The sequence below is a fragment of the Rhipicephalus microplus genome, chromosome 8 (genome assembly GCF_043290135.1).
Source record: "Rhipicephalus microplus isolate Deutch F79 chromosome 8, USDA_Rmic, whole genome shotgun sequence".
Classification (NCBI taxonomy): domain Eukaryota; kingdom Metazoa; phylum Arthropoda; class Arachnida; order Ixodida; family Ixodidae; genus Rhipicephalus; species Rhipicephalus microplus.
Window position 1 is genome coordinate 13,563,874 of NC_134707.1, and position 20,786 is coordinate 13,584,659.

Below are 20,786 nucleotides of genomic sequence, written 5' to 3' on the forward strand. Positions count from 1 at the left end.
ACAAATCAATCGACTGTCTGAAATTGTTGTCAAGATTGCGGGACGCGAATAGTCAAGTTGTTTCGAGAGCGTTTGGAAGTGCCAGCGATAACGCTAGAACCATCGGTGCCACATCAATAATTACTGACGCGCCTCACTGTTCATCCCTATATCGACGGCTGACAGCCCGTTCGGCGCTATCAGTGTGTAGTGTGCATTGATGTAACTTTAGTTTTTGTTTGCAAGGCCCAGCTTCCCCCAAATCAAGGGTTTCACCTCGAACACTCCATTTGGTGTCTTATTTCACGTGAAAATATGTTACAATAGGCTGCCCTTCATATGCCAGTGTAGTCGACGTTCCAGGCAAGCCCATGACGTGCACACAATTTTACTAAACACACACGAAAAACACGTCGATACACCTCGAAACACATGGCTTGAAGCAAAAAAAAAAGCGAATGCTGAAGAGATAATTACGCGCCTACTGCTACGCATGAAATAGGTTCCCATAAAGCGGGGATCTGCCAAATTTCTTAATGACAGCAGGTGCTTAACATAACACACCTCAATTGGTGAGCGATTCGCATACTTTCACGCCAAAAATAAGACTCTTTTCGATAACACTTCTGCGCAAGACGTGGAACTAACCAATAACCTTTTTTTCAGGTTTGGAAGAAGAATTGTGGCCATCTTTAGCACCATTTGCTTGTGCGCTTCGGCGTTTGCCTTAACTTTTAGCTCGAGTCTCAACTTCTTTCTGGTTGCGAGAATCGGCCTGGCCTTTGCCATATCTGGACTCCAAGTGGCCTGCTTCAGCCTGCGTAAGTTAGATTCTTTGCTACTAGAGCATTGGTGCAATGCAAAAAAGTATACACTAATATGTTGGCATGTACAACCAAACAGGGAGAAATGCATACGTAATAAAACAGACGTTTCATCACTGCACATTCTCTGTAAGTTATTCGGTTTCCGGGGTTAAGGTATAAGGCGTGATAACCTTAGGTTATCACGGCTTATACCTAAACCCAGAAATCCCAGAATATCATGAGGTGAGTTGGACCCACCTAATATTTACGCACAGTAAAAGCAACACTATCAAGCATTGACCGAGTAGGGTATGCAAAGCTTTGTGTTAGTGCTTCATGCCACTGGGCATACGGCATTCACTACAGTCGTAGTAAATTAAGTAAAGGGACTAAAATGACGTATTATGGCACGCGCATATCTGGTTATTCGGCTCTATAGTTACATTATCTCCCGTTCCAGCCTGGTACATTGTGTAGGGGCTGAGTTCATGCTAATATCGCTATTGTAGCATACGTATGCCCATTTATGACTGACTTATATCAAAAGCAAGGTCTTTTAAGATAGAGGAAGCGCCATTCTATCGATTCAGTGACTATAATAGTGCACGCTTTCTTTTTTATTCCTATGAAGATATTTAGCACTGATAATAGCTCCAACACGGGTGATTTAGCAATAGCATTCAGCTGACATTGTGATTAGGTTCCCTGAAAATATTTTGACTCTTGCCGCCGCAACGGTCGGTGTTTAACTTCTGCAACTCGCCGCGACAAATATCCGCCGCAACCACTTTACCCAGTTTACGACAGGCAGGTGCGGTCAATACCGGTGGCAAACTGATTTTTTCCACTCTAATTCTTTTCCGCCTATCTAATAAGTTGTAAAATACAGTTATACCCTGGAAGTAATTTCACTCTACCTTTCTTAGCTTCATTATGTGTTGAAATTTTATTACGTTGCGTCTAACAAAAGATACCTCCTCGATCAATAATTTTGATTTAACACTTGAAGACCAACAGACTAGGAAAATGCGATGTATAACCATCTTGACTCTTTTTTTTCTCTGGCCTTAGTCGCAGAAACCATCGGACCGAAATTTCGCATAGCGTTGAACGTGTGCTACGGCTACGGATGGATTATCGGCCTCCTCCTGCTGCCTGGCATCGTTTGGCTCGCCCAGGACTGGAGGAAACTGCTCATTGTTCAAGCGGCCATCGCAGCCCCACTCATGTTTGCGCTTCCGTAAGTACGCGGAACCTTTTCAAGAATACTTTTATGTGGAAGCAGGAATGTTAAAAGAGCACACAGATGGGCGCCTTGAATTGTTTCGAATCATGAAAGCAGTGAGGTTGAAGCCTGGGTCAGTCGGTACGCTACGCTAAATCGAGGAACAAGTTAAAAAGACTAATACCGAGGAAATGAAGTGGCACAACCGACTATCAACTGTGCGTTACACAGTTTTGTACATTTCCTACTTTGTACGTTTCCGCACGCGTTGACCATGATCATAAAATTGAACCTATATTTTCTCGCACGAAAAAACACCATTACTTACCCCTTGTTTTAGCGATAACCGAGAGGGACGCTCTGCCTGCCAGCATTGTGACACTTACACACCAATCGTCTTTCCAGTCTGCAAAATTTGCGTTCCTTGAATGTGTTGGACAATCCAAGGCATTGCTGTATAACGTGTCGTGCAGCTTTTTTAAAGTGTTCGCTTGTGAAAACCTTGCTGTGTTATTTCTAGCTTATCTTGGTTGACAGACTGTGTATCCTGCGCATGTTTTCTTGTCTTCTTTTCTTGTTAAGAAATGGCTGTTGTCAATGATTACTGTATTATGAACCCCCCCCCCCCCCTTATGCAATGCCTTAGAGGCCCTTAAGATAAATAAATAAATAAATAAATATCAAATGTAGCCTTCCGATACAACTAGGGGTGAATACACAGTACAAGTTGAACTGCGCGTGCGGTAAGTGGTAGCCATGGCAAGCGGACCCATGTAGAGACCGAACGTTGGCGGCAGCTTTCTGTGGTATGTTGACCATAGTTCTAAACTTTCAGATGGCTGTACGAGTCGCCCAGGTGGCTCGTGAGCGTTGGAAAACAAGCCGAAGCGGTCGATGTAATCCGCAAGATCGCGCATTTCAATAAGAAGCAACTCGGCGACGTCGAGAAGGAAGTTGAAGGCCTAGTGAAGAGGAAGCAGAACGTAAGCGCAAAGTTTATGTCATCAGAGTATCTCATTCATATTCCTTAGAACAGGTCCAGTAGTAGCACAACCTTAACAGTTGGTACTCGTCGACGCTTTTGCTGTTGTCATATTGATAGGCCCGTGGCTCTCAAGAGTTCAGCATCGCAAAGACTCGAAAGCTCTCTGGAGAATCTGTCCTTGCTCAACCCCAATCGACTACAAGGAGATGTTGTATTTAACTTATGAAGCTTGGATCTCAGGTAGACAGGAAATAACATTAAAATAGGAAAGCCTTGTACGTACTCATGTTTTTAATGTTATCTGGCAAATTCTTGTTTTCTTACATGAAACAAAGCGTACCATGTTGTGCGATGATTATTATTATCAATATTGTTAAAGCAAGACATGCATTGTCTTTTTTACAGCAAGCGACAAAGTCACGTTCAGCCAGACCAAGCAACCAAGAATAGCTGTCGCAATAGCATGATTGACCTGGCGAAGATTAGCAAAAGACAGGCCACAGATACCAGGAGGAAAACCAAGTTGATATGTGGCATTTAATATCCCAAAACTACCAAATTATTATGAGAGACGCCGTAGTGGAGGGCTCCGGAAATTTGGAACCTGGAGTTCTTTCACGTGCCCCCACCCCCCAGGTTCTTTCACGTGAACCTGGGGTTCTTTCACGTGCCCCCAAATCTGAGCACACTGGCCTACAGTATTTTAGCCTCCATCGGAAATGAAGCCGCCGCAGCTACGATTAGATCCCATGACCGGCGGGTCAGCAGCCGAGTACCTTAGCCACTAGGCCACCGCTGCGAGGCAGGAAAAACAAGCGCCGCATAGCTTGCGGGAGAAAATGGCTAATAACATGACATGAGAGACTATAGACGCCACCGGTACATAAGGAAGGTGTTTATGATATGAACGGGAAGTAAATCGCAACACTACAGTATTTGTGTTGTTTTGCATTCTTCGTTCACCAAAACAAAAATTTGTCAGGCTGGAATCTCGAAGGCAGTGGGAAAATGATATCCATGATGGCATTTCTTTCACGTTCGCAGGCTATGCAAGGCCACCAGAGCAACGTGTCAGTGATTGGACTTTTCAAGACCAAATACCTGCGGAGAAACACGCTGGTGGTAATCACTGTCTCGTAAGTTGCATCAAGTTTACTGACGCTCAAATTAAAGCATGACAAAGATGGATTCAAGGAGGCCAACTGAAGCGTGGGGTACACAGCCTGTCCGACAAATGCAAAATTCTCAAAAAAGAAGGAACTCGCCAAAGCCTTAACTTTTGGAATGGTTTGCTTGTCTCTTCTAAATCACTTTGGCCTAGTTGGTTAGATGTCCTCGATATATTCAACAAATTGCAATACTCAAGAAAGTCAACTGATTAGGAAATATCGAAGGTAGGTCTTACACAAGGTTTGTGCCTACCTTGGTATGGATGCGACATTTTAGAAAGCGTTTAGAACGTTTGCCGTACTAGCATCAGACATGTATTGATTGCGGGCTCAAAAGACGCCACAGCAGGGGTAAAGTTACATTAATATCTAAAGCGAAGAACACTGCGCAGTAGTTGAATGTGGTTAGATCAAGCCTTTACAGAGTGGGAGAAGCCGAGCTACAGCGGAAGCACGCCGCAGAGACGCGGCAAGCAGCTTTTCTCTTCATATTTTTCAGCGTATACAGCGCAGCACTCACGTCACTGACCTTAAGACTGAATTATATGCGCATGTCCGTGGTTATAACGACGCACGTGTCAGGAAAAAAGGGACATTGCCTTAACTTCAAGGCAAAAATGCGCGAAGAAGGCAGTTTTGTGAGTTTGTACCCGGAGGAGGAGAACTGTCACTCTATAGAAAATGCGCACAAATATTAGGAAACGCCTACATGAAATGTGTAGCGATGAGGCATAAGTGTGAAAAGAGAGAACAACGAGCAGAAGGCAACACTCACTGTCACACGGCCACAAAAACGACGTACAGGAAACAGTTGCCCGTGAGGCGTTACAAGTTTTCAGGGATGCGAAGTCAGCTTTGCTGCCGATTCAACGAAACCCAATGAACGCATGCCTAATGAGACGTAGCATGGATGAAGGAAGAAAGAGCGTGGTAATTTGGAGGCTAGACATTTATAGTAGCATTAGGGCCAGGTCGCGTGATACAGAATCGCTAATATTGGTCGACTCACTCTCATTGCGTATACCGTGGGAGTTGAGGGGGGGGGGGGCATAATCCCAGGAGGCAACACGCGCACAATGGAAAGATATATTCATAGTAGGTTCGCTTCTTAAGCCCGTATTTACAAACCAACCTCGGCCTTATCTCACGTTTTCCTCAGCTTTCTGTACTCTCTACATGCGTTATAAAGACATAAAAATGGTAACAGGGCGAAAGCTGAGGCCAAGACTGGTTCATGCATACTGGTTCAATTTGTTGATAATGTACAATAAAGGTTTAAAAGCGATGAGCAAAACTCGAGGAAAGGCTAAAGGCGTAGCCACTTCACTAGTGACGTAGTAGGTCTTACAGAACCCAAATGCGTTTAGTTGGTAGAGCCACCAAGCAAAACGAAAGGTCTACCATATTTTGTCTAATAAGCCATAATGTAACGGGTAGGAAGGCAGTCGCGTAACTTGAACAATGACTGCAGATCGCTTCCGCGAAGACCTTTCCAGATATTGTGTCAAAGTTGACGCCGAACAAATGCCAGTCCTGTAAAAAATGACATTCGTGATGTGACTATGTTATCAACTTTGAAGGCACAGATTAAAACAGTCTTGTTAAATCTATAGAAATAAAACACACTAAACAGAACACCATGCGTTTAACACAAAAGCGATCTTACAAAACGCTTAACAACGTCGCAAGATTCGCAATGTATGTTTCTGCAGCCATTGTTCAAGAGATTTCTTTGGTTGACTGCATTTTATGGTTAAACACACACCCCTCTGCTGCTGCTAACCCACTTCCGCTACAGCGTCAGGACCAGCTATGATCATTTGCTATACATCATATCCGATAAAAAAAAAACATAAGCACACTGCTTCTTGTCATGCACAACACAGGCCTTACAAGGAACATACTATATAGGTATGCACAGCAAGAAATACGTCTTACAGGCATGTCGCCATTGCATTAAAAATATGGAGGCAGTTCTGAGAAGTCATAATGTAGAACTTGCAGGTTACAGTAATGAAAATGATCACTTTCCGAACTTCAAAAAGTCATCATCACTATGTGAGCATCAGCATCGTAATTTCATCTTAAGTGGTTCTTTATTCACTACACACCTGGTGACGTGACCTGAGCAGTGCCGATTGCTGCTGCTGCTGCTGCTACTACTACTACTACTACTACTACTACTACTACTACTACTACTACTACTACTACTACTACTACTACTACTACTACTTCGAAGACGATACAAAGTAGACTAAGACACCTCCGCTGTAAAAAACAGAAGGGAAAAAATGTCGCTGACCAAAATTTGGTTACTTTCAGTTTTCTGTCGTCCATAGTGTACTACGGCTTCTCGAGAACGGCTACCACGCTCGGAGGAAATCCGTACCTGAACTTCGGCATCGCCGCCGGACTGGAGTGTGCAGGCTACACAGTGTCCCTTGCGACAACTAAATATCTCAAGCGTGTTCCCACCATGTTTTCAAGCTACGGGTTCTTCAGTCTCACTCTACTCATCACCGCTTTCACACCGAGGGGTGAGTGCTTTAGATAGAGATGACATTGACAATGACATTTGTTTTTTCCATCAAGTACAGCCGCCCAATACTTTAACCTGAATGCTAGAGCGATAACTCGTCGATAAGCGACGTCTAACGGAGAACAGCCGCCAAATGAACGAGAATACGTGCAATCCTGCGATGAACAGTCCTGTGCAGCTGCCTTCTACTCGGCTGTTCCGGGAACCGAGCACCAGAACTCCCGGAACAGGTGGTTACAGGTTGGGTAGTCGATGCTAGCGCATTCAGGTTGAAAAGTGGGTGGCTATACAGTGTAAACGAACCAGAGAGCGGGCAGGAAATCTGTCATTTAGACAGCTTGAGGTAGATTCAGGGCCTGCCCGCCGGCATAACGATAGTTAGCTCCTCTATGTGAGACCCGACTGTGGTGACTCTTGAGGTACGGTGCCCGACTGCTGAATGGAATTACGCTGGCTTGATCCCACCGACGTCACTTGCCCAGATTGTCCGTATTACAGTGAAGATGTCTTATTCTAGGGTCAAGGAGCACACGCAGGCAAGATTTAGGGTTGCAAAAACGGTGATGGAACCACCATTTCATTTTGGAGCGCACGCACGCGCGATATTGCAGATGCCTTATCATGATGTGGGTGTTCAGTTTATCTCTAAAGTTTGGTGGGCCTGCATATCATCATTTTTACACGTTGCTTCACTTAGAAAAGGTGGTGACCCCGTGAACGATTTTCGTCCAGTTTGATGCCCTCCCGAACATTTGATGTCATCAACCTTCTCTTGGGTATAGTGGCACTAACTTCATTCATCCTCGTTCAAACTCGGACATGTTACGTCATCTCGTGGCATTGAAAAAAAACGCACTAGATTAGCGGTGTTTTATGACAAATTGTGCGTCACTTGTTTGCAATATTTTTTAATGCAGAGTACATAGCCCTGCGAACAACTATCCGCATGGCGGGCTGGTTCGTCTACACGCTGGGCTACACGACACAGTTTGTGTTCCTCAATGAAATGTTTCCCACCGTTGCTCGGAGCGGAGGCTTCGGGCTATGCAGCACTATAGGCCGCCTGGGGGCCACACTCGAACCTTGGATCAACGTGTTTGTAAGAAAACTCACCATCTGCTTTTTCTTTTCTGGTCACTCAGTATAATATGTAATTCATGTTCACTCATGCAACTTCTGCATGTTCGCATAATCTCACCTAAGTAACATATGAATCAAGCATCTCCCATGATATTATCTGGCATGCATAATATTAGGATATATTTTTCGTGCCATATTCATGGGATCTATATAGAAAACTTTCAAATAATTTTACTTTGATTCTACGCATAAGCCAAAGAGAAAGGGATTGTTTTGTACATTGGCCGTAGAACCTAATTACCTGGCATAACTGTGCGTCACATTAGCTTAGATTAAACAAAAAGCACCTAATTTCAACATCTAGGCAAGAGGAGAAAAAAGAAGGCGTCGCTTGCACATAGCGGTCCAGTTAGACTCCTGCATCTGCTGACACCACTTTAACTCCACCTACCATCAAAGTCTTGATTATACAGACCATGAGTCGCTATACTGCTACTACTACCACTACCACTAACACCATAACTTTTATGTTCCAAATTTATTTACAGTTCTGACATCAAGACATGAATCGTGATGGTGCCAGGGCAAAAGGTGCGTTTATACATCCCTGGTTAGGCTCCTGGCACCACGAGTACAGCAAACAGTGGGTCACTGTACGAAAAAAAAACGAAAAAAAACACATACGCATACAAGCCAATATACTGGGAGACGATTTCAAGCCAGTACACATATATGGGCGCGTACATAACTGGCACAGTGACTAATGTACAATTGCTACTACAGCTGCTACCATTACTACTGCTCTAATTAATTATGCTACTACTAGGACTATTACTTCAAGTGTGCAACTGTCGAAAGCTATCATGCATATGACCCACAATGCGCCACGTGTATCGGGAGGGTTTGGCGTTCTTTAAGACAAAAAGTAGTATTCTGAGGAAGAAGATGAACACATGCGGAAGCGGGTATGAGCCAAGATCTCCTACGAGACAAGACAAGACAAGACATGGCCATCGCCTGGCTCGCTCGGTGGTTCGCTCGGTGCCTTTGTAGATGATGTAGAGCCCTTTTTTTTTTTTTGGCCAGCTTGGCACCTGGCTTAGCACTTCCGGTTGCATCTGTCTGATTGGTGTTTGCCTGATTGGATTTTGCCTTCAGTGAAACGAACTCCAGGGCATCAGAGAATATCCAGGAGCGGGGCTTCCCTGCGGGCCCCTCGTGCAGGAACTCGTGACTTAGGCCATTGTTACACTTGTTGCAGTAGACCTTGAGCGCATTTTTCGTCTCGTCGACTTTTCAAACGCTGTCGGGTCGCACCGTTTGGCTGAACGAAGGCCCGCGGTGACTAGTGGGCAAACTTGGGGTCGCTTTCGAACAGCTCATTGCCGCACACTGCGCAGACGTACACACCGGGCTTGAAGTGGTCCCGATACTCTTCCGAGGCCTGCCAACGGGTAAACACGGCGCTGTCCTCTGTGCGGGCTCACCCGCAGCAGCCAGCTAAAGAGTGGTCAGCCAGCAGTCTGAGTACTGGGAGAGGTTCTGGGATCGATACCCAGCACCTCCACCCCTTGTTACGGCGGTTTATAGAGGTACACAGCGACCGGGAAGATGGCAGCAGCGGCAAGCAAAGCGTAGCCAAGGAGTGAAGAGCCGAGCGAGCCAGGCGATGGCAATGCGCTTCCGCATATGTTCACGTTTTTCCTCACAATAGTTACATAACGCAATAACTAAAGACAAGGCTTCGAAGCTATGTTAATACCCATGACTCAAAACAAGGCAGACGGACGCTGTGCATGCTCAAAGAGCCAAGTGTGGCTAGAGACAATAGTCTCGCTATATAAAAGATAGCCCAATAGCTTTTCTAATCCCATCACATCGGCTACCTTCCTATTGCCTAATATACTTTTGTACTGTATTTTTTCCTCTGGGTACTTATACTCAGTGCTCTAGAGAAGGGTATTGCCAGATGGAAAACAAAAAAGTTCTTCAACGTTTCAAATGGACTAATAATTTGACTTCCGTTTATATATTACTGATTTCAGTTGATGTCTTGGGGAGAGAAGATTATCCTTATTTTATACTCAGCGATGCTTTTTGTGATATCGGCCTCCATGATTTTGCTACCGGAAACGTTAGGCAGTCCGCTGCCAGACACATTGGAAGAGGGTGAGCTCTACTCAGCGCTCAAGTAAGTGTCCGGGCCCTATCTATCCATCTATCTATCTATCTATCTATCTATCCATCTATCTATCTATCTATCTATCTATCTATCTATCTATCTATCTATCTATCTATCTATCTATCTATCTATCTATCTATCTATCTATCTATCTATCTACCCACTTACTACTTTTAGCTCTCCTGGCTGTCTCGACAATGGGATTTCTACTTGGTATGGCATAACATGACTATATGACGAGCAAAAGTGGCTAGTCATATGTCACGAATGTCAATATTTACATGTCATGGTCTTACTGCTCTGACGGTAGTTTCGTTCACATGACATAATGCAAAACTTGTGTGGTATGACATGACTACATGGCGAACATAGGCGACAGGCCCTTACTGAAATAGCGGTGGTCCATTGTTTCAGACATTGTTAGGAGTGCTTGGCTTGTATTATTCGAATCTATATGTCCTTATATGTGTACGTATTCACATATATACATATATTTATATAGATATATAGCCTCATTCCAATTCTGCCATTGCGATATTGTGTTGCGTTTCAAGTTCATTATAGCACTAGTTACAATATCACTCAGGCGTTTTTTTCATTGTTGGATTGTTTTGAATCTACTGAGCCCTATTACCGTCTTTGTTAAAGTAAATTTGTACAAACTATGGAAGTAAGATTGGTTTTCACAGTGGGCATTGTTGTTATTGCCCGGTACTGTTGCTAACGCCGATACGTTGTATAGGGTCGTGTTCCTATACTACTCTGTGAAGAGGTTTATTCATTCAAACATTCAGTATCCCGGTTTATGGGTGTTGAAATCAACACAGTTTCGAAGTTTCAAAGAATATAAACTGGAATCCACTGCACAACGCTTAAATGGTCATCGTTTCTGAACTGCGCTTATAGTGTGCTTACGTTTCGTTGTTTGGTGTTTCAAGGTTGTCGAAGAAAATGAAGAATGCGAGTGAAAGCAAAGATATATACAATTTTGTTCAAGCCGAGGATGGTGAGCTGAAGAACAAGATCTGAGCTAGATTGCACTGAAGTACGAGAAACAGAACAAAAATGATCACTTTAATAAAGACTAAAAAATGTTGTTATTTGTTCAAACTTGCGGCATTGAAACGGCAGGCAATACACATTCTGCACTGTTAGGAGCAAACAGAACGTGAGACGTCGATAATCCACAAGGTTGGTACGCACCATCCTTTACATATCATGCATCGGACTTTCCAGCCCATCCCTGGTGGTCGCGCAAGCTCTGAAACAAGCTTAACTGCCCGCGTCCTTCCCATCACCTCAACAAGTTGATCTACAATCGTGAACCTCTTCGAGCACTGAGGTGTGGTCGGCGCCCGGAATCGCTGCTGCCTGTGGGTTTACATCGAACATACACCAAATTTCAAACAAGAAATGGGGGTGGCAATATTACGTTGACTGGTGCCCTACAATTGTTCCAGTTGTGATACAGCGCCGGCTAATGTTTCATTTATTGACTAAGCATCATATCAAAGTCATCGTGCAAAAGGAAGTATTTCATTTCTTCACGAGAAATATTTTGGCGATAGAACGAAGGTTGCAATACTGCAGCTTGACAAAAGCACCATGCTCCACAAAGCCTATTAGCAAATAACCATAGCAGAATTTTTTTTTAATTTTGAAATTTCAAAACTTACAAAGGTTATGGAAGTGTATGCACTTTCATAACCTTTGAAGAAATGGCTCAAGCAGTCTAAATAGTTTGAAAAGAACGGAAAGGGTTTGCTTGGCTGATAGGTCATGATCAGATATGCGCAAAGCTGAGAATAAAACATTTTGCCATTGCAGCTTTAACTGCCCAACAATAAGCTGGTGCCCGTTCGTAAAACGTATAATATATCTGCTTTTTATTGATCCAGATGCAATGCACAAGTTGATATCATCCCCTTTTTTCCATTGTTTTCTGCGATTAGCTCACTGTAGTATGAACAGATAGGCGCTCACTTCAGCAACAAGAAAGTTACAGCGAGCTGTGGAAAGACCTGCCGAAGCATTGAGACAACTGGACGTTTAGCGCTGTTTGTCACATATGTTCGGAAGTGTGCAATAATGCTCCATTGCTTGTTTTGAGCTCAGCAGCTTGGTCTGCCAGCAGCTTTCATCTATCGAACAAAGCCTCTGTTCTAAAATCAAACGATTAGCTTTTGTTAGCTTATCCAGACTTATCGAAAGGTGCCGACGTCGACTAAATTGAAATGAGCTTTTACTTCAGCTTTGTTGCTAAGGACATAAAATTGTGTTATTTTTCGTTGTACTCAAAGTTGTATTCAAACATCTCGTAAATTCTAACAGTGCACGTTATGTAGTCATTTACTGCTGTACACATCTGTAATCTCATATCTGGTATTCCGCCACTTGTATTGAGAAAGAATGACTTTCCATCGCAGCATGTTTTCAAAGCTTTTGTTGTGAGCTCTCGCCAACGTGCTGATCTCGTGTGACTGTTTCTGACTTCTTGTAGCGAAAGCTGTCATCAGATCACAACAACGCTGATTTTGGTGCCACGCTTGGCCGCCACCGCCACCGCTGGTGTCCATAGATGCTATTGCACTAAATAGCGAAAAATAGAATTATAAAATAATATTCGGGATATTATGGAGTTATAACTGGGACCCTCTCCGTGGGTGCCTTGTACTACACCTGTGCTTGAAACTATTTCGCGAAAAAAACCTCTACAGGTTTCATGTTGGAAAGGAGCCACGTTAACATATGTAATATACGTTGCAGACAATTGTCATAACTATGCATCACGCAATGTGAACTGCATATGGAGTGGGTCGAAAAATGCTTCCAACACATAACAAAAGGTTCAGGCCAAATCTGCTCATCAGCAACAGCGCGAACATAATGTCTTACAGATGTGTTGCCTGTACCACATCTATCTGCAGAATGAGGAATAAGGATTTATTTGATGCTGCCCTATTTGAAAAAGCTTATAATTTATAGCCCAGTGAATGCCTTGCAAGTGTTCTTCTATGATTTACCAAAAAATCCTAAAGGTCCCCATGATTTGTTTCCTCGAGGCCGCAATATTGGTATTCTCTCCTCCTTCTCTCTAACAGGAACGTATGTAATATAGCATGCTAGAAGAGGAAAATACTGATCGGCCATCACACAGTGCTAATTACGTAACCAGTGGGTTATTTGAAGCTCCCAACCCACTACAATGGGCTCTCCCATAATAATTTATCATCATCAGCCACCACATTAACAAAACGCACGTTATATCTCGCAGTTGTTTAGCGGTTACCTCGCTTCTTCCTAAGATAAACAATTATAGTAAGTACTTTACAACCTGACAAAAATTATGATTATTGGCGTAGCGGTTACCTGGAAAGTTTACTTGTATTCGTAGCCCCAAGAAAGTTCGCATCAGACTCTCGAAATGCCTCTCTTCCCGCTTCCTGAGACAGTTCCGCACTTTAAGTGCAGGCCAGGTGTCTTTCTTGTTGTTTAGAATTTTTTATTCAACATTGTTATTGTAATGTTTTCAGTTGAAATAGTCCTAACGTAACTCCCCAACAATATTTTCAGAAATTGCGCTGATAAATATGAGAAGTCGGTTGCATTGCCATTGAGGAGTTGCGACTTCATTTTGACCTATCTTATCAAAGTCTTGCACAGTGGTAAAAGCAGGTGCATGTTTATGTGACCCTTAAACAAAATATCAAGCATTAGTTTCTTGCGTAGTTAACCATCTACTTAAAACTAATAGTTAAAAGACTTATGTCACCGAAAAATACAACAATATGTGTTACAGTGTCAAATAAAGTAATACATCGCTTCAAATTGAACAGCCATTAGGACTAAAAGTAAGCTTTCAGCAGGTGTGATTTTCTTCGCGAGAATAGATAAGTCAGATAATCATACTAGTGTAATAAAGGGCAAAGCAAAATGCTGGTCCGAAATACAGCTTTATTTGGTCTATTAGGCCTACTATCACCAGGCAGCCCCTTTAATAGCCAGTCTACCTTTCACCTTTACTTGAGCACGAGTATTTTTCGTTATAGCCTCAGCGAATATATTAATTTTCATCTTACATTTCCCTGGGCAGTTCACTAACTTACATATGCTCATCGAAACCCATTGTTTCTTTGGCCACACAATTTACCCCCGAGGGGAAGCTGAATGATATGTCCTGATTCTATATGTACGATTCTCGGCTATCGTCTCTCATATGCGGCACGTATTATCAACGCACGTGAGCTGAATTGCAACAGGCCTGTAGCAGTATATACAGGCCTCCTGATTAGGTGGGTAAATCAAGCTTATATCATCTATGGTATGCTGGTTTTTAACTAGTAGTGCCATAGTATAAAAAACACGAACTGCAATGAGAACTTGCAGATGCACTTTATATGTTTTGAGGAGCTTTCTGATAAGCGATTATATTGACTTTATTTCCTATTGCATCACTTGACAGCTAATAAACACAACTTGACAAATATCGCAGCATCTCCATTGTTCTGTAAAGCTTTCGAACTAAGCTGAAGGAAATATAGTGAACGAATGTGAGTTTCTAAGACCGATCACCGTACCACTGGCACTTTGTTATCAAAAAGCATACAAAGTTTAAATTGAGTGGTATTCTCAGAGTACAATACAAAAAAAGGTGGATCCCAAATTTAGATTTTTCATCTTATGAATAGCGATACAAAACGTAAAATATTATATAAGTGTGTGTTAGTGTGTGTAAATGTATGTAAGCATGTATGTGGCAATCTGGTTTTTCCTGCTGATAACAATTTCTCAGAATGTCTCTTCGGCTGTTGGCCCTTAACTGTGGTGCTCTATATCAGTCTATTATTATAGCATTTAACTTAATGTTACCTTGAAGTTACGCATACGTAAAGCAAATGACGAAGTGGACAATGGACAACTGCAAAGTTAACGAAATTCTGATGGAGTTCTACACTTAGGTGGTGCGAAGACGCATGTTCAGTAGTGCGAGCACTGCCAGAACACATGTACTTGGCCAGCAGCTGGGAATGAGGGGCATTAATTTTTGTCTATATTAGAGTACGTTTAAGAGGCCCTGTGATAAACCAAAGAAGAAGCTGCTCAGAATTAAACTTACCGTGTCAGTTTGAGTTGGTTGGCACTCCATACTTTTCCAACAATAAGCGCTTCACTTTTGGACGAAAGTATGGAAAGACATGTACCACCACTAACTTCCAGCTTAAGGCTAATTTCAAAGATGCGACATGCATGCATCCCATGAAACAAACGAAAACGAACTGAGCAATGCAATAACCTGTGAGTGTCTCTCCTTCCTTTCATTCTGATCTTTTGCGCTTAACAGTGATCATGCATGATGATGATAACTGTAAAATTTGAATTGCTTCAAATGTAACAGAAAGTTTTTACAAAGTTAAATCACAAGTGTTCCATGAAAACATTCCTAGAAATGGACATTACCATTAACCACGCGCTCTTGGTTGTGTTTTGTACACCTGCATAGCAATTACTTCAGGCACACTCTGGGAGTATTTTCTCTCTTTTTTTAACCGCTGTCGTGCATGTGTTATATAACGTATTGGCGTTTTCTGCACCAGAATAGATGCTGCAGGTATCTATATCTCAAGTCACATGCCCCGACAAACATTGAAGTCACATGCCCTGACAAACAATTGATCAAAACGTACCGGTGTCGAGATTCCATGATCCCCATCCACCGACGAAATATCAGCCGGCAGCACTAACAGGACCACAACCGTCGCAATCATTCCTCGGCCATTCATTTAGAGGCCCACTCCAGTCGCCGCTTCCACTGATAGGCGAGGATTGTTGTTGATCGCAGACAATGTCAGCAACGTTTGATGGGGGAGGACAGAGCAGAGAAGTGGTCGCTGATGGGGTTCCGAGTGCTTTCTTTACACACAAATCCACCCGCCACGCATACGGGTCGGTTACCAGTGGTATCGATGACTAGATATCGCAGCGCGTTGATCGGAAAGAAGCGTAAACTTCACGCACGTTAAGTTCACCAGTGTGAAAGTGTTTAAAAAGGCACCGACCTTCTATAAGCACCCGTGAAAGCACACCTCCCCGATCGTCTGCCGCAGTGCGCGTCCGGTCTCTCAGCTCTGGCGGCGATAATCGCGCACTCCGGGATTCGCAGCACGCTGTTGTACGGCTGAGGGAAGATACGGTAGTCTCTCCACATATACGGATTGTTCTCTCGCGTACGTTCGCTCTCTCGCCGAAGCTCGCTCTCTCGCCAAAGGAGGAGAAGTTGTCCGTATACGCACGCACATGGGCCGCCACGAGCGCAGTTGTCAGATCTCATTTCGTGGCGCGTCAGTTATCGCTGCTGTTGACACACCATACCTTAATACGCAGAGCGAGAAAAGAAATATTGCATTGCACTTCTCAGCTTTATTCTTTTAGCCACCACTAACTGCAACGAAAATTAAAAAAAAATGTGTCCTAGTTTCTTGTCAGAAACCTGTGACCAACAATGTTTTTGGAGCTTCGGCGTTGTCTTCGCGCACTTTTTTTTTTACTTTGACACTGCGTCAGGCTGATACTGGCATATAGCGTTCACGGATAAAATATGCATAAAACAAGAATTTTCGGTGAACCAGTGGCCTGGACAAATTTAGCATTCTTTTCAATCGAATCTGTGTATGAATATTAATATAAAGACCCATGATTTTATTGAGATGGATGAATGACGCAAACAATTGGGACTCCATGAAAAGACCCCTTTTGACATCGTGTCATTTTCGCACTTCCAAAACGGCGGGGTTACTCATGCACTACAAAAATTCCTTTTGATGTCACTGCTAGCTGAAGTTGATGAGATACGCGTGATGCTTAAAACAAAACACTAGCTTCCTTGAACTTACATCTCTTTATTTGCTAATGCATAAACTACAGCAATATTCGCTGTGCCTCTGTAAATTTTTCGCCAAGATGACCGAGTGCCTAGCTCCATTGTGATCTATGTTTGGTTGAATAGAGTTTGGTAGAATAATTTAATAATTACTTTCCCTGACTAAGTGGCAAGTATTCGCGAAAAATAATAATGTACTTGTATTCTTGAACCTACCTCAGGATAAATATCGCAGTCAGCTTTTTGTGTTATATCAGCACGCACACAGAGCTATGGAGGTGGCAGTGTGAGTGCGTTGTGGCAGCGGAAGGTGTTTCTATAATTTCTCTTGAAGAAGTGACCCTTCTTTAAGGCTTCCGCAAAGCTTATCGTAAGTATTGAAACGAGGCATGCCGCCATGCACGTGTGTTATACGTACGTACATACATACATACATACATACATACATACATACATACATACATACATACATACATACATACATACATACATACATACATACATACATACATACATACATACATACATACATACATACATACATACATACATACATACATACATACATACATACATACATACATACATACATACACACACACACACATACATACACACACACATACATACATACATACATACACACACACATACATACATACATACATACATACATACATACATACATACATACATACATACATACATACATACATACATACATGCATGCATACATACATACATACATACATACATACATACATACATACATACATACATACATAACATTTAAGACAATTCTGCACTTATAAAGCAGTCAAGCCGTTCTTTAACTACGCCAAACCCATGTGCATGCGCGTGTGAAACACCATCGTGAACTTAATCGCGCCTGCTCATTACAATTCACATGTACGTCTTGAAGAAACTGCGGTGCGAATAACCACACAGGCGCTTGTGCTCTAATGACAGCGGCGCACATGTGTTATCTATCATCCGGGTGATAAACTATTCTTCACTTTCTCCAGGTGATACGGCTAATCGTGATAGTTTTAACGATGAAGCTCCATCTATACAGAAGCCTATGCAGTCGGGAAATCACCTCCCCGAACTTGTAATTACGAGCCGTTCATATCCGCACTGTAGTGGAATGTGGTTGTCACTCATTTCCTGCTGAAGAAGCACGGCAGCCTATTACTGCGAGATGGGAGCCTACAATCATCTCAATGTAGCAGCCGCCACCCAGACCGGTTACGTCACCCGCCCGTTGCCACACGTCGACCATCCTGCACCGCCGATGTTACTGTGCATAAACTGAGCTTTAGCAAGCAATGCTTTTACGGCGTGCCACGGATAAGGCGTCGAGAAGGTACTTGATTGCCGTGCTCATTCGGATTCCTGTCACATTCGTTTCTTTTTTTTTCTTGTCGGCGCTTCTGCAACCAATTGGGGTTCATTTATATGCGAGGCACCAAGTAGCAGTACGTGATGCAATGTGTCGATTCATGGAGACTTCGGAGACGCATACGGTGAAAATGGCGTGTGTTGTATATCGGTGTTCCATGCTTAATGCTATGCATTCCAAAGAAAAAGCCCAACGTTACTTCAATTAGCGCACTGCAATGCTACAACATTTGCCGACGCGTTTCTATGAGAATCGACAGATATGTGGGCTTTGACATCCCAAATCCACCATATGGTTAGGAGAGACGCTGTAGGGGAGGATCCACGGAAATTTAGACCACCGGGGGTTGTTTAACGTGCACCCAAATCTGAGCACACGGGCCAGCAGCATCTTCGCCTCCATTGAAAATGCAGCCGCCGCAGCCGGCATTCACTTGTATGAAAATCGTTGCTTTAGCAATGTCTATCTTTGGCAGTCAACTAATGTAGTGTTGTCGATCAGATCCACGTTCTTTTTTTGCTATAAACAACCTTTTTAAACAAATTTTATGTGCTGCCACTGGTGGCGTGAGGGCATTATTGGCAGTCTTTGAATCATAATGTGGAAATGATGGTGCGAATGCAAGAAAAGTGGACAAAAAAAAAAGAAAACACTTTTTGTTTAATATTACCACAAAACACGTCCACTGCTACCAATTCAGCTACAGCAGTGTCGTTCTCCTGTCAACATTACCGATTATATCCACATTATTTGGGTAATTCAACAGCCGGGGCAGTGATTGTGGCACGTGAATTGTGGTTTTTACTTCATTGTGTTCGATATCTTCATTTCTGCTTCGTGGTCAGCAGGTTTCAGTAGCTTCAGCAGTTATAGTACGAAACTATTATTGGTGCTAAAAGGGATCTTTCTGCGACCTCACCTGAAGGCCCTCAATCAGTGCTGACGGTGGCCTCTTGACCATTTGGTGTGACCAGGGCTTATACTTCCAGAGTGCTTCGGGTAATGGCAGACCATACTGGCGTTCATGGTCTACCATTACTGCGAATATAGAAGCTTCTGGAAAACTTTGTGTGATAGGTCAGCCGGGATGTCCAAAAAGATACGTTTCATTGTTACTTTGGGTACGAATTGTCAGAAAATGTACGATTGGCTACTCGTGGGCACCTGTAGATACTAACGAAAATTGGTGCGAAAATATTCACACTTAAAGCGATAAGCATGCAGTTAAACTGTGCGACAGCAGCACATTGTGTACAGTAACTTTCTTCATCTTTAGAGTAGTTTAGAGGCTAAGGACACTTTTTAGCAGTATCGGACTATTTACAATTCGCATTGAATGGGTCCTCCAGATTACGTTTAAGGAAAGCTCAATGCGTTTTTTCCATATGAAACATACCGTGTTAACTCCTTCCCAACGCATGATGTAGCACACAATTTTGTCATTTGTGCGCTAAGCACACAGAAAAAAAAGATGCGGCTCTTGTGTGAGAGATCATTCTCAATCAGACATTCTAGTTATTTGGCATGATGTTTGCTTGAAGTCTATGTGTTAGGTGCCGTCTATGTGTTAGGTGCGTTTTTAGCAAAGCTGTGTATAGGTAAACGAAAACAAAATTGGTCTTTCGTAAGTTCACTTGTAGGTTCCTGTATAAATGACACGATATACCACTGTTCCTTGGTATATGTACAAAATCTTCGCGCGTATGTGCCACATAAACTGGCAAGTTTCAGTATTTGCCATTGGCCTCCTAAAAATGAAGACGTCCGTGAGCGAAAATGCACGTTCATTCAATGTTTCGTGAATCCAACCACTCACTACTGGTACCATAAAAAAGAAGGATTTCTCCGCGGCCAAAAGTATAAGTGGCATTTACTTTGCAAAGTCGCGCGTTTCACCACTCATACTGCAAACAAAAAAAATTGTCACAGATGGCGTACACAACTTAAGATTTATAAAGAGACCTAATTATTTACTTAGAAAAACTTTAATGACCCATCGAGAATAACCAAGTGATATATATATCACGGCAGCATGTTTCAGCTTCGCTTTTTAACAATATATGAAGAGGGACTTGAAAGGTCATTTGTTTTCTTTTGCAGCGGAATCGTTCTGATTTTGCTATAGCGTATTGGGCCACCTGGAAACTATTAGCACAAACCAACGCACACTTTATTCGCCCTCTTTTACATCTCTTTTGCTTCGCTCCAATGTGTACCACTTTTTCTGGTGTGGGATGCAACAACTTTGATTTGTGAAAGAACAAGTGCGCAGAGAGAGAAAGAGATATAGATAAAAAATGATCGAGAAAGAAAGGAAAGAATGAGAGCTAAATTCAGAAAAACAGAGATAGAAATAGATGCACCTACAAAGAAGTAGAAAGAAACTGACATAAAGTAGATAGACAACGAAAGTAAGCATACGAATGAATAGTACAGCATGGACATGGCAAGGGCCAGGAAAGGGAAGTGATGGTGAGGAGGAAGGAAATAAGAATGTTAGTGTGTAAAACGTAGCACAGTCTTGTATAGCATAATTTTAGGA

The 20,786-nt window shown here is 42.8% G+C and overlaps 2 protein-coding genes across 7 annotated transcripts in view; one reads left to right on the forward strand and one right to left on the reverse strand.

Moving 5' to 3' along the window:
- The window catches only part of LOC119165206 (organic cation transporter protein), a 45,573-nt gene extending 34,498 nt beyond the window's left edge, over positions 1-11,075 (forward strand). For all 4 annotated transcript variants that reach the window (XM_075871071.1, XM_075871073.1, XM_075871072.1 and 1 more), the window contains 8 exons: positions 646-800; positions 1,857-2,025; positions 2,846-2,993; positions 4,040-4,131; positions 6,487-6,701; positions 7,621-7,802; positions 9,829-9,974; positions 10,904-11,075. In XM_075871071.1, the coding sequence (XP_075727186.1) occupies positions 646-800; positions 1,857-2,025; positions 2,846-2,993; positions 4,040-4,131; positions 6,487-6,701; positions 7,621-7,802; positions 9,829-9,974; positions 10,904-10,994 (1,198 nt within the window). In that variant the 3' untranslated portion in view covers positions 10,995-11,075. The remainder of the gene's footprint in view (positions 1-645; positions 801-1,856; positions 2,026-2,845; positions 2,994-4,039; positions 4,132-6,486; positions 6,702-7,620; positions 7,803-9,828; positions 9,975-10,903) is intronic.
- The window catches only part of LOC119164147 (netrin receptor DCC), a 33,598-nt gene extending 17,443 nt beyond the window's left edge, over positions 1-16,155 (reverse strand). Inside the window, exon 1 of one of the 3 annotated variants that reach the window (XM_075871076.1) lies at positions 15,650-16,155. In XM_075871076.1, the coding sequence (XP_075727191.1) occupies positions 15,650-15,745 (96 nt within the window). In that variant the 5' untranslated portion in view covers positions 15,746-16,155. The remainder of the gene's footprint in view (positions 1-15,649) is intronic. The other 2 variants (XM_075871075.1, XM_075871077.1) reach the window with 2 other exon arrangements.
- Positions 16,156-20,786: the final 4,631 nt, after the last annotated feature.